A 15,091-nucleotide genomic window follows, 5' to 3' on the forward strand; every position below is an offset into this window, starting at 1 on the left:
TCACAATGTTCTTGGCACGTAGGATTCACGTTATTTTAACTATCTTTTTTCCCCCTTGAGCTATAGTCTTAGGTCAATATAGACAGATAAGATTCAGCAAGCCAGGGTCTGGGTGCTATCAGGGATTGAGGTGGGGGTTATATATGCTCCAAGGCGAGTACAGGATGTTATGAATTTGAAAAATTCACTCTTCCTGCACTCACAAATTCTTCCTGTGTCTATTTTGTCTGTACAGACACCCCCCCCCCCCCCCCCCAAATCTACTCCTCCACATCAACATGCATTCATGAGCTCACATGTGTAGTACCCATGCATTTCTATCCCATGCACTTGTTGCCTCTCCCTCCCAGCCACTGACTATCCTTTCCAAACTCTGCCTCCCACTTCCCCCCTCTTTTTTTCCCTTTGCCCATTCTACATGAAACAATCCTTCACACAGAGCGGGAATAACAAATATAAGCTGGATCTTTATCCCACACATTTCAAGGCCGTTTCTTGTCAATGACTGGCTCTTTCAACAAAAAGTCATTAATATTTTTTGATGACTTCCAAAGAGTAAAAAACACGAACTGTGTGTGTGTGTGTGTGTGTGTGTGTGTGTGTGTGTGTGTGTGTGTGTGTGTCTAAATGTGGTGCACAGAAGAAGCGCATGCCAACCATCATTTCAATGCCCTTGAAGTTTTGAAAGTCTAAACAAATGGGATCAACCTGATTACTTTGGCTACACCATTGAATGTAATACATAAGTAAAAATAAGCTGTACATTACTCTGTAAATTAATGAAGTATTTTTTAGTAATAATTGTGTGGCAACTACTAGCTACTAGAATATAGGCAATGTTGAAAGCTAATTCTCACAGTGAATTCTGTACACGGCTTTGTGTGATATTATGTTTGTTCATTACTGCATCAAATTTGTGTTGTACTTAATTACCAGTTTTGAACATTACCCATATTTTAAACTTTTTGGTACAATACCTTATTAAGATTTCCAAAACCAAGACGCTGTATTGCTGCTACTTTCCAGTCAGGTAGTGGTGGAACAAACTGTATAACATTTGGTCTGCCAGTATCCTGAGCAGCAGCAGAAGTTGATTGCTTGAGCACTCCAAGAGGAAGGGTACATAGTATAGCATCACCTTTAAAGTTCAGTGGATTTCCATGGCAACGCGAATCAGTTGCCAGAACCTGTAATCACAATTTACATGTGTGTGACAAAAGAAAATGTTAGTTTAATAAAAAAGTCAAAGTTGAGTAGAACTAATCTGTTTAGGTAATAATACTAAAACGATGGAAAATCCATAGTGGAATGTAACAGTATTATGAAAAGGATAGTTGCTATCCACCATCAATCAGAGATGCTGAGTCTTAGGTGAGTGCAACAAAGAGGTCGTCAAAAAATGAGCTTTTGGCCAACAAGATCTTTGTCGAAAATACACACACACACACACACACACACACACACACACACACACACACGTGCACGCGCGTGCAAAACAACTCATACACACATGACCAATCTCTGGCAGCTGAAGCCAGTCTGGCTGAGAGAGAGAAAGACTGACCTTTAAATATATGCATAAGCTGCATCCACATATCTAATGCTTAAGGACATGAAAAATTCACATTTGTGATTAATGCGAATATAGATGCAAATCTATATAGATGCAAATCCCCCCATGAACCATGGACCTTGCCGTTGGTGGGGAGGCTTGCGTGCCTCAGCGACACAGATAGTTGTACCGTAGGTACAACCACAATGGAGGGGTATCTGTTGAGAGGCCAGACAAACGCGTGGTTCCTGAAGAGGGGCAGCAGCCTTTTCAGTAGTTGCAAGGGCAACAGTCTGGATGATTGACTGATCTGGCCTTGTAACAATAACCAAAACGGCCTTGCTGTGCTGGTACTGCGAACGGCTGGAAGCAAAGGGAAACTACGGCCGTAATTTTTCCCGAGGGCATGCAGCTTTACTGTATGATTAAATGATGATGGTGTCCTCTTGGGTAAAATATTCCGGAGGTAAAATAGTCCCCCATTCGGATCTCCGGGCGGGGACTACTCAAGAGGATGTCGTTATCAGGAGAAAGAAAACTGGCGTTCTATGGATCGGAGCGTGGAATGTCAGATCCCTTAATCGGGCAGGTAGGTTAAAAAATTTAAAAAGGGAAATGGATAGGTTGAAGTTAGATATAGTGGGAATTAGTGACGTTCGGTGGCAGGAGGAACAAGACTTCTGGTCAGGTGACTACAGGGTTATAAACACAAAATCAAATAGGGGTAATGCAGGAGTAGGTTTAATAATGAATAGGAAAATAGGAATGCGGGTAAACTACGACAAACAGCATAGTGAACACATTATTGTGGCCAAGATAGATACGAAGCCCACACCTACTACAGTAGTACAAGTTTATATGCCAACTAGCTCTACAGATGACGAAGAAATTGAAGAAATGTATGATGAAATAAAAGAAATTATTCAGATAGTGAAGGGAGATGAAAATTAATAGTCATGGGTGACTGGAATTCGAGTGTAGAAAAAGGGAGAGAAGCAAACGTAGTAGCTGGATATGAATTGGGGCTAAGAAATGAAAGAGGAAGCCGCCTGGTAGAATTTTGCACAGAGCACAACTTGATCATAGCCAATACTTGGTTCAAGAATCATGAAAGAAGGTTGTATACATGGAAGAGCCCTGGAGATACTAAAAGGTATCAGATAGATTATATAGTGGTAAGACAGAGATTTAGGAACCAGGTTTTCAATTGTAAGACACTTCCAGGGGCAGATGGGGATACTGACCACAATCTATTGGTTATGACCTGTAGATTAAAACTGAAGAAACTGCAAAAAGGTGGGAATTTAAGGAGATGGGACCTGGATAAACTGAAAGAACCAGAGGTTGTACAGAATTTCAGGGAGAGCATAAGGGAACAATTGACAGGAATGGGGGAAAGAAATACAGTAGAAGAGGAATGGGTAGCTTTGAGGGACGAAGTAGTAAAGGCAGCAGAGGATCAAGTAGGTAAAAAGACAAGGGCTAGTAGAAATCCTTGGGTAACAGAAGAAATATTGAATTTAATTGATGAAAGGAGAAAATATAAAAATGCAATAAATGAAGCAGGCAAAAAGGAATACAAACGTCTCCAAAATGAGGTCGAAGGGAAGTGCAAAATGGCTAAGCAGGGATGGCTAGAGGACAAATGTAAGGATGTAGAGGCTTATCTCACTAGGGGTAAGATAAATACTGCCTACAGGAAAATTAAAGAGACCTTTGGAGAATAGAGAACCACTTGTATGAATATCAAGAGCTCAGATGGAAACCCAGTTCTAAGCAAAGGAGGGAAAGCAGAAAGGTGGAAGGAGTATATAGAGGGTCTATACAAGGGCGATGTACTTGAGGACAATATTATGGAAATGGAAGAGGATGTAGATGAAGAGGAAATGGGAGATATGATACTGCGTGAAGAGTTTGACAGAGCACTGAAAGACCTGAGTCGAAACAAGGCCCCTGGAGTAGACAACATTCCATTGGAACTACTGACGGCCTTGGGAGAGCCAGTCCTGACCAAACTCTACCAACTGGTGAGCAAGATGTATGAAACAGGCGAAATACCCTCAGACTTCAAGAAGAATATAGTAATTCCAATCCCAAAGAAAGCAGGTGTTGACAGATGTGAAAATTACCGAACAATCAGTTTAATAAGCTGCAGCTGCAAAATACTAACACGAATACTTTACAGACGAATGGAAAAACTAGTAGAAGCCAACCTCGGGGAAGATCAGTTTGGATTCCGTAGAAATACTGGAACATGTGAGGCAATACTGACCTTACGACTTATCTTAGAAGAAAGATTAAGGAAAGGCAAACCTACGTTTCTAGCATTTGTAGACTTAGAGAAAGCTTTTGACAATGTTGACAGGAATACTCTCTTTTAAATTCTAAAGGTGGCAGGGGTAAAATACAGGGAGCGAAAGGCTATTTACAATTTGTACAGAAACCAGATGGCAGTTATAAGAGTCGAGGGACATGAAAGGGAAGCAGTGGTTGGGAAGGGAGTAAGAGAGGGTTGTAGCCTCTCCCCGATGTTATTCAATCTGTATATTGAGCAAGCAGTAAAGGAAACAAAAGAAAAATTCCGAGTAGGTATTAAAATCCATGGAGAAGAAATAAAAACTTTAAGGTTCGCCGATGACATTGTAATTCTGTCAGAGACAGCAAAGGACTTGGAAGAGCAGTTGAATGGAATGGACAGTGTCTTGAGAGGAGTATATAAGATGAACATCAACAAAAGCAACACGAGGATAATGGAATGTAGTCGAATTAAGTCAGGTGATGCTGAGGGAATTAGATTAGGAAATGAGACACTTAAAGTAGTAAAGGAGTTTTGCTATTTGGGGAGCAAAATAACTGACGATGGTCGAAGTAGAGAGGATATAAAATGTAGACTGGCAATGGCAAGGAAAGCGTTTCTGAAGATGAGAAATTTGTTAACATCGAGTATAGATTTAAGTGTCAGGAAGTCTTTTCTGAAAGTATTTGTATGGAGTGTAGCCATGTATGGAAGTGAAACATGGAAGATAAATAGTTTGGACAAGAAGAGAATAGAAGCTTTTGAAATGTGGCGCTACAGAAGAATGCCGAAGATTAGATGGGTAGATCACATAACTAATGAGGAAGTATTGAATAGGATTGGGGAGAAGAGAAGTTTGTGGCACAACTTGACCAGAAGAAGGAATCGGTTTGTAGGACATGTTCTGAGGCATCATGGGATCACCAATTTAGTATTGGAGGGCAGCGTGGAGGGTAAAAATCGTAGAGGGAGACCAAGAGATGAATACACTAAGCAAATTCAGAAGGATGTAGGTTGCAGTAGGTACTGGGAGGTTAAGAGCCTTGCACAGGATAGAGTAGCATGGAGAGCTGCATCAAACCAGTCTCAGGACTGAAGACCACAAGAACAACATATGCAAATACTGCCTCAAAATACAAAATTACCTAATAAACGGTATTTCATTGCGAACTGTATCCTGAAGAACTATTTTATCAAAGGTCTTTTGAAACAGCTTTATTTTTTGCATATTTTCTGCTTACTTATATTGTACAATATCTGGTGAAGACCAGCTTTAAAAGAAAATGCTTATAAGAAGGTGTTTGCAAAATAAACGCAACACTATATCATGGCACTCTTAAGTTATGTTCTACTATCACATCAGTTGTGGATGGTTGAATGGTATAGCAAACTAGGACTTTACTGTGGGACCTTTCCATCTTGTTAGAATCAAGAAACACTTACATTTGCCTGCTAGCTAGAGCTGGCATTAATGGGGCATTTTAACATGACAGTTTTAGGTGTTGTTGTTGTTGTTTTGAACTATAGTTGTGTATGAAATTAGTAGAGGTCAGGGCTGAGCTACCTCTTTTACAATGCTGCCAATCTCAGTAAGCAACTACATGGTAGCCATTATGAAACACTTTGTGTTCTCTATTTTGCTTTGGGTTGTGTAGTGCTCATAGTTTTTGGTTGTTATTTTGAAACATGTCAAGACTCATCCTGCTTCATCGTAGGGTTTGAGTGAAAATCTCACAATGATCATGTGTCAGTTGTTCTGCTTCTGCAGGAGTGTAAATTACGGTTGTAGACTGGCTGCCCTGTGAGAGGCAGCTGGAACCTTTTCCCCCTGTCTGCTCCTCACCCCTCTGGCAATCAAAGTTCTTAATTGTTCACACTTGTGCCTCAGTCTCACATTACGTTGCCCACACTATAGTGACTTGAAAACAAAAGAGATCAACGTATTTTGACCACAATGAGAGTCTCCCTATGAAGCATGAACACAGTAGTAGTACAATCAAAAATAACTCTCATGTATCTTACCAATTCTATCTGGCCCATATGCAAGTAGTTATTCACCTTGGCACTGATTGTCAGAATTGGTGGGTGTCCTCTGGAGGAATACTGTGCCAAATTCTGTTCAACTGCACATTAGATCATCAAAATGCCGAGCCGGTTGGAGGGCCATGGCTGTAATACTCCAAATGTTCTCAATTGGGGAGAGACCTGGTGATCTTGCTAGCCAAGATAAGGTTTGGTAAACACGAAAACAAGCAGTAGAAAATCTTGCCACATGTAGGCAGACATTATTTTGCTCAAATGTACGCTCAGGATGGCTTCAAGGACAACAAAGCAAGGCAGTCAAGATATCACTGTGCTGTAAGGGTGCAGCAGATAACAACCAAAGGGGCCCTGATATGAAATTGCATCCCAGACCATGACTCCTGATTGTCAGGCCAAATGGCAGGTGATAGTCAGGTTGGTATCCCTGAGTTGAGAATGTCTGATTTATGAGCAGGGCACTCCAACCAGCTCATTATTTTGGTGATCTAACGTGCCAGATGGACTGAATTTGGCATGATATCCCTCAGGAGGACACCCAACAACTCTATCAACCAATGACAAGGCAAATAACTGCTTGCATAAGGGCCAGAGGTGGACCAATGCATTGTTGACTTGCTCAATTTGTGAAGCTCTTTCTCTTGAATAAATCATACAATTTTCCTGAAATTGTAATCATTTGTTTGTCTGTAAATCTGCATTACATCCATGATATTTCCATCTCATTCGGGCAATTGATACGTTGTTTTTGTATCAGAGTGTATACATACACACACTGTCCAGTCACATTAATGTGACCACCTATCAAACCCTGCAGCACAGACCACTGAGAGATGTGCATGAAGAGAGTCAACGAGGCTCTGGAAGGTATCAACAGGGATGTGGAGCCTTGCCAGCTCCAGTGTTGTGACCAGCTGTACTAGGTTTTTCGATAGAGGTTCCATGGCACAAACAGTCTGATCGACATGGTCCCATATATTCTTGATTTGGTTTAAGTCCGGGGAGTTCAGTGGCCTAGGGAATATGGTAAACTCATCCTGGTGCTCTTCGAACCATGCGTGTATCCTATGAGGTGTGTGACACATTGCATTGTCCACCTGTTAGATGCCATCATGCCGAGGAAAAATAGCATCTACGGGTAGGCATGGTCTCCAAGGATAGATGCATACTTGTATTGATCCACTGCATCTTCCAGAATGATGAGATCACCCAGGGAATTCCAAGAAAACAATGCCCAGACCATCGCACACCCTTCTCTGGCCTGGACCCTTCTGATGATTGCCATACAGTCCAACGGCTAGCTGTCCATGTGCAGAAGCTACATGTTGCCATTCAGTGGAAGTCCAGTTGCAGCATTGGTTTGCAAACTCCAACCTTCATCACCAATGGACAGCAGTCAGCATGGGTGCATGAACCAGACGCTCACTGCAAGAACAATTGTTGAGGAGACACTGTTGGTAGCCCTTAGGTTCATCTGGGCCATCAGTTGCTCAACAGTCGCATGTCTATTTACTCCTACATGCATCTGCAGCTGTTGTTCGCAACTGTCATCTACGGCACACAGTGCACCACAGTTACCTTGGTTCCCATACTGGATAGCATGATTGTTTCTACCCTTGACTGAAAGCTAATTAGAATGCCCTTTTGGACATCAGATACATCACTGCATTTCCACATTAAAAAAATGCCTGCTCTGGTTTCCACAACCTCTATACATGCTTTACATACATTCCACTGTTAGTGCTGCCACCTGCCATCTGTGAATTGTTATTGCTCATTGACATCTAACATAAGCAGTGGCCACATAAATATGAATGGACGTTTATACAAAAGAGTGCTAGTTTCACCAAAAATACATGTTATAGTTTCAGGTCCTTACTAATGCCTTACACCAACAATGTGAAGAAAGCTTCCTTACTGGAGTATTTGCGAACACAATTTTACAAAAGGGAAACATGTAACTTTTTCACACTCTTATGAGGCTGCCTGTAAAGAACACAATCTTCACAAACAAATTTATACGCATCACCATTTGATGTATTACTCATGTAGATATCTAACATATTATGTCAGTTCATGAATCTTATGACATTCCTGCAAGGACGACTACACCAAACAACTTTCTGTTCATATCTTTTAACAAGTAAGTTTCTCAAAAGACAACAAACTATCGTCACTGCTACTAGAATATAGACAGTGCTGAAAGCTACATCTCACAGTGAATTATATTCGCAGTCATGTCTAATAAAACATTCACTTGTTTGTTTACACATTAAGTAAAAGTACTTCTACTTAATAATCAGTAAACACAGATGTTGACTAATGAAACTGAAAATAGTTCTTTAGTTTCATGTAAAATTTAGTTTTTTTTAATGCTCAAAAATGCTTAGCAAACAGTTCTTCTCTCAAAATCTTAAGTACCGGACTTTGATAAGAACCCAATACTTATGTCAATACTTCTCCTCTTTTTACTACTTCTGCTAGTACACCTATTATTACAGTCAAACAGTGCAAATACTACATTATACTCTTTAGTCTATTGGTCTTACCTCAACTCCAGTGGTAGTATATCTTACGTGGCGTACTGCTGTTTTCAGTTTAATGTCCAAACCCTCGCTAAGAGCAACTGGCACACATGAGTATCCATTTCTCACAGTCAAATGGCTACCAGTAAACTCAAAATCATCATCTTGATCCCAGTGTTTCAAAGACAGTTTGTCCAGAGGTGTGGCATTTGCAAACTCAAGATTAGCAAAGTGCCAATCCAGAATTTGTCTATCACGAGGTGATAAGTATACATCCGAGGGTGGTGAAGCATCTAATTCCTGCAGGATAACGGACTTGGTGTAAGAAATTTAATAACTCATGTGTGATGTCATAAATCAATGGTGGAAATAATTTCAGGAAGAAACTGCAACCAACATGTGAATATATAACATATTATAGTTATATCTAAAAACAAAGACGATGTAACTTACCAAACGAAAGTGCTGGCATGTTGATACACACACAAACACAAACATACACACAAAATTCAAGCTTTTGCAACCAACGGTTGCTTCATCAGGAAAGAGGGAAGGAGAGGGAAAGACAAAAGGATGTGGGTTTTAAGGGAGAGGGTAAGGAGTCATTCCAATCCCGGGAGCGGAAAGACTTACCTTAGGGGGAAAAAAGGACAGGTATACACTCTCAAACACACACATATCCATCCACATGTACACTGACACTTCTTGTGTCAATTTTAGAAAAATACTGGCCTCCTGCAAGTTTAGTGAACAGTTCTTCAGGACGGGGCATAGGGTAAGTGTCGATGAGGCATTGAGCATTTACAGTGGCTTTGAAATCGCCACAGAGATGAATATCACCATTTGGCTTAGCAACGACAACGACAGGAGAGGACCACTCACTAGAAGTGACAGGAAGCAAGACCCCTGAAGTAGTGAGATGATCCAAGTCCCGTTTTACCCTATCACGAAGGGCCACAGGAATGGGCTGAGCCCGAAAAAACTTAGGCCGAGCAGTGGGTTTGAGCGTGATATGAGCTTCAAAGTTGTTTGCACGGCCTAACCCAGGAGAAAAAAGGGACGAAAATGTCATCGACAAGGAATCCAGTTGAGCATAAGGAATAGCATCAGAGACAATATTGACAGAGTCACCTATGGAGAACCCAAAAACGCGAAAGGCATCGAAACCAAAAAGATTTTCTGCATTGCTCTGGTCGACCACAAATATGGGAACAGTGCGAACGACAGATTTGTAAGATACCTCAGCATTAAACTGTCCCAAGAGAGAAATCTTCTGTTTATTGTACGTCCGTAATTGCTGAGTGACAGGTGACAGGAGTGGAGAACCCAACTGAAGATACGTCTGAGAATTAATTATAGTGGCAGCAGAACCGGTATCCACTTGCATGCGAATATCTCGACCAAGGATTTGGACAGTGAGGAATAACTTCCCTCAGGGAAGAAGTGCAATTGACAGACAACACAGAATCAGAATCAGCGTCATGTTCATGAACATCATGTATGCGGTCGGATTTGCAAACGGAAGACACATGACCTTTCTTTTTGCAATTGTGACACACAGCCCAACGTTGGGGATAATCCTCGCGTGAATGTTTCGTAAAACACCGCGGACATGAAGGAAGTTGCCAGGGGTTTTGCTGCAGTTTCTTAGCGGGTTGTCTACGGCTAGACCGAGGCTGCGCGTGGGAGCGCACTGCGGCCACGTCGGCAGGGATGCACCGCACGCGTCGTCAACAGCGCACAGAGGTTGCATTTCCCCGACATCACCCCATGCCTCTATTTGCGCCCAAGCAGCGCAAGAAATTTCAAAAGACTGCGCAATGGAGAGAACTTCATCTAGAGTCAGATTCGCCAACTGAAGGGCACATTGCCGAACTTCTTTGTCGGGCGCCGACTGGATAATAGCATCCCGTACCATGGAATCGGCACAGGATTCCTTGTGAATGTCAGTAACAAATTGACACTTTCGACTGAGGCCGTGAAGTTCAGCAGCCCAAGCGCGATAGGATTGATGTGGCTGTTTTTGACAATGATAAAAGGCAACACGAGAGGCTACCATATGCGTTTGCTTTTGAAAATAGACAGACAGAAGTGAGCACATTTCAGCAAAGGACAAAGATGCAGGATCCTTCAAAGGAGCCAACTGCGACAACAACCGATACATTTGAGGTGAAATCCAGGAAAGGAACAGAGATTTACATGGTTGTTCGTCCGTGACATGAAATGCCAAGAAGTGCTGTCAAAGACGTTTTTCATAATCAGACCAGTCTTCCTCCGTCTCGTCGTAAGGAGGAAAAGGAGGTACAGCCAACGACAAGAAACGTCCCACATTTGACGCCACAACGAAATCGCGAATCGCCGCTGTTAGAAGCATTTGCTGTTCAAGGAGATTTTGCAATAGTTGCTCGACAGTATCCATGGAACCCTGTGGGTCAACGGTGAAAAGGAAAAATCCACTACCTCGTCGCCAATTGTTATAACGTCAAGTTTAACAAATATAGTTCAGAACGACACAACACATATAAGTCACAGAGTAAGTTGACAAGCAAGACGTGTACAAGTTAGCATTCGAATGAGCACTGAGTCCCAGTCTAGCGGCTGCTGCTCGGCTGGCCGCTTAGGTGGCGCAGCTGCTGCATGGCAGGCAGACAGTGCCGCACGTAGAGGACGCGCATAATTGCGCGGCGGTGCTTTGAATGATCGGCAAGTCACAACAGCTTTCACTATACATAAATGATAATAAGGTCTCTGATGTTTTCACCACACGTAAACTATTTATAAGACAGTATCAGCAGCACTATGGAATTGTTTGCTGACGATGCTGTTGTATTCAGAAAAGTGTTAACTGTCAAACGACAAGAAGGAGCTGCAAAATGATCTGACAAAACTTTAATCACAGCTCGATTTCAATTTAAATAAATGTAATATTATGTCTGCAGTAAAGAGGAGGATCCCCACAGTATCTGATTACAAAGTTAGTGTAGAACATCACAAGCATTCCCATTGTGTAAAAGTATTTAGTGGCAATACTCTGAAGCGACATGGAAAGGGACCATAATATACAATCAATGTTAGGGAAAGCAAATGGAAGACAGATCTGTTGGAATGGTTTTCGAAAAATGCAATGCACTTGTAAAGAAAACTGCATATGAGATACTAAAGTGTTCTACAGTATTGTCCAAGTGTTTGGTATCTTTATCAAACAGGTACGACAACAAACATCAAATGAATTGGCAGACGTGCTGCCAAGATTGTAATAGTTTGGTACGGCCTATATGAAGGTTTAATATAAATGCTTGGGGAACTGAAAGGGAAATCCTTGGAAGAAACATGATGATGTTCTTGCAGGGTAAATTTAGAGAATCTGCTTTAACAGACTGAATGACCATTATGCTACCACAATCACACACCTCTATTAGAAAGCACGAGAAAAAGGTGAGAGAAATTAGGGCAACCACAGAGGGATGTACACAGTTTTATTTCCCTACACCCAATATGCAAAAGGAATAAAAAAGATGCTGAGTCGCAGTAGGCACAATAAAAAGACTGTCACAATATAAGCTTTTGGCCAATAAGGTGCTTGTCAAAAATAAAACACACACACACACACACACACACACACACACAAACACAACTCTAACACTCTCATACACACATGATTGCAGTCTCTGGCAGCTGATGGCAGTGTGGCTTCAGCTGCCAGAGACTGCAGTTGTGTGTGTGTGTGTGTGTGTGTGTGTGTGTGTGTGTCTGTGTGTGTGATCTATTTTTGACAAAGGCATTGTTGGCTGAAAACTTATATTGTGACAGTCCTTTTGTAGTGCCCATCTGCAACTCAGTGCCTACAGTATATGGCGAGTAACAACTATCCTTTTCGTAATATTGGTACATTCCTTCTTGGATTTTCCACTGTTTGGAATAAAAAAAGAAAATTAATAATACTGGTATGATATAGTCTGTGCTGTGCACAGCTTGTCAGCAGAATAATGAATTCTCATCTTGTCAATGCTGTGTTCCACAATAACAGGCATGAACTACATCATGCTGTTTTACTTTTATACTACCACTGTTTTATCTTTTAAATGTCACATTACATGCAGTAATCCACATATTACTACACCTCTGCCACCCCCCTCCAAAGTACGCATCACACAGTTTCCATAGTGCTGCCACCACCAGGGACCGCCGATTGTGGCCCTGCAGCTCAATCGCCTGCAGTCAAGAACCAGTGGCCCCTGGCTCGCAAATGCTCTTTATAGTGCTGTGCACAAGGCTCCAGCTGGCAGTCTGTATGCATCAACAATTTCCATCATGTAGTCTGTACTCATCATCACTAATCTTGTACCTGTCACTTACAGTAATGCTCATTGTATTACTTATATTCACACTGTCATGTCGTGGTTTCTCGTAGTTGGTTGGTTTAAAAAGGGGGGGGGGGGGGGGGGGGACCAAATTGCTAGGCCATTCATAGATCCCTCATTCCGATTAAAATAATTCCACAAGGGTGGGAGTAAAAGAATTGAGACACACAAAACAAAGCTGGAAGAAAGGAAAAATCAGAAGAATGGCAGAAGGGCAACAAGCACTACAAATAAAATAAAAGGGGACAAGAAAACCAGAGAGAGATGCAAGAAATAGGTAGAAGCAATTAAAACAAGAACGCAGATTACCATGACTGTCTGACCATGAGAATAAAGAGAAGAAGCCAGCCACTCTGCAACACATTAAAACCTCCACCCTAAAAGCACTAGGGTGAAAGTGGGCAATCCAGCAAGAGGTGGACGACCATCATTTGTGAGCCACAGCGTCACTGAGGTGGGTCCTCGTGACAGAGGAGGTAACCATATGGAGCCGACAAAGGACAACAGATTATCTGCGAAAAGCCCGAGGGAAGACTTTCACACATTCATAGTCTTCTTAATGACACGCTGTTTGTTGTGCATATTGTTATGCCACTCCATCTCCCAAAGCGGAAAAACATTGCAGCGTTAAGACAGAACGCAGGTCAGTTTCAGAGATGTCCACCTCCAGAAGCGGTTTCTCGGCAGCCTGTTTGGCCAGCCTGTCAGCAAGTTCATTGCTTGGGATTCCGACGTGTCCTGGGGCCACACAAACATCACTGAACAACTGGACCGTTCCAGGGCAGAGATGGAGTCCTGGATGGTCGCTACCAAAGGATGGCGTCAGTAGCACAGGTCGATAGAGTGTACGGCCACAAACTCTGCAGTGAATACACTGCAACCAGCAGGCAAGGAATGCTGTTCAATATAGCCTCTGTGGACATAGGCGAAGCCAACATTACCATCAGCCGTCAAGCCATCGGTGTAAACAACTTCAGAGCACCGGAACACGTCAAGAATCGAGAGGAAGTGACACAGGAGAGCGGTGGGGTAAACGGAGCCCTTAGGGCCATGCAAAAGGTCCAGATGGAGCTTCGGCCGAGGTGTACACCATGGAGGTGTACATGAATGGACCTCAAGCAGAGGTAGTAAAGGGAAGGACTCCAGTTCAGACAGAAGGGATCACACGTGAGCCGCAATTGTTGGCCCTGACCTGGGAGATGGACTGCCGTGGGTGGAAAAAGGAGGTAATTCGGATGCTCACGAGAACTACCAATGTGTGCAACATAACTAGCGAGCAGTTGTGCACATCGGATCTGCAATGGAGGGACTCTGGCCTCCACCAGGACACTGGTCACCGGACTCGTTCTAAAAGCTCCTGTCCCTAGGCGAACAACACAGTGGTGCTCTGGGTCGAGTAAACACAATACTGAGGGTACCGCCGAACCATAAACCAGACTCCCATAGTCAAGGTGGGATTGAACAAGCGCTCTGTGTAGAGCTGCAGCAGCATAGAGCGATCTGCACCCCATTTGGTGTTGCTCAGGCAGCTGAGGGCATTGAGGTGCTGACAGCACTTCCACTTAAGCTGATGAAGGTGAGGAAGCAAAGTCAATCAGGCATCGAAAACCAGTCCTAAGAATTGACACGTCTCCACTACAGTGAGTGGATTGTCATTACTGTAAAGTTCTGGTTCCGGATGAATGGTATGATGCCGACAGAAGTGCATAACACACGACTTTGCAGCTGAAAACTGGAAACAGTGGGCTAGAGCCCATGACTGCGCCTTGTGGATGGCTGCCTGTAGGCGCTGCTCAGCAGCGCTGATGGAGCAGTATGAAATGCAGAAGTCATCTGCTTATCGAGAAGTGAAACGGACAGCACTATAGCTGCTGGTAGACTGTTAATGGCCACTAAACATAGAGATACACTCAATACAGAGCCCTGCGGGACCCCATTCTCCTGGATATGGGGGGAACTATGGAAGGCACCAACTTGGACACGGAAAGTATAAAGTGACAGGAAATTTGCCTCGAAGACCCCACTTGTATAATGTGGCAAGGACATGATGTCGCCAGGTAGTGTCATACGCTTTTTGTAAATCAAAAAAGACGGCAACAAAGTGTTGGCGTCTGGAAAAGGTTGTTCGGATGGCAGACTCGAGGGATACAAGGTTATCAGCGTTACAGCGACCCTAGTGGAAACTGCCCTGGCACGGAGCCAGTAGTCCACGTAACTCCAGGACCAAACCCACCTGCCGACACGCCATATGTTCCAGCAGCTTACAAAGAACATTGGTGAGGCTGATGGGCCGATAGCTATCCATGTCAAGTGGGTT

General features: G+C 42.9%; 1 protein-coding gene across 3 annotated transcripts in view; it reads right to left on the bottom strand.

The window, feature by feature from the left end:
- The window catches only part of LOC124544725 (lysine-specific histone demethylase 1A), an 86,890-nt gene that overhangs the window by 23,329 nt on the left and 48,470 nt on the right, over nt 1-15,091 (bottom strand). For all 3 annotated transcript variants that reach the window (XM_047123374.1, XM_047123373.1, XM_047123371.1), the window contains exons 8-9: nt 8,438-8,713; nt 978-1,187 (exon numbers count right to left, since the gene is read on the bottom strand). In XM_047123374.1, the coding sequence (XP_046979330.1) occupies nt 978-1,187; nt 8,438-8,713 (486 nt within the window). The remainder of the gene's footprint in view (nt 1-977; nt 1,188-8,437; nt 8,714-15,091) is intronic.

This window comes from Schistocerca americana, chromosome 8 (assembly GCF_021461395.2).
Source record: "Schistocerca americana isolate TAMUIC-IGC-003095 chromosome 8, iqSchAmer2.1, whole genome shotgun sequence".
NCBI lineage: Eukaryota > Metazoa > Arthropoda > Insecta > Orthoptera > Acrididae > Schistocerca > Schistocerca americana.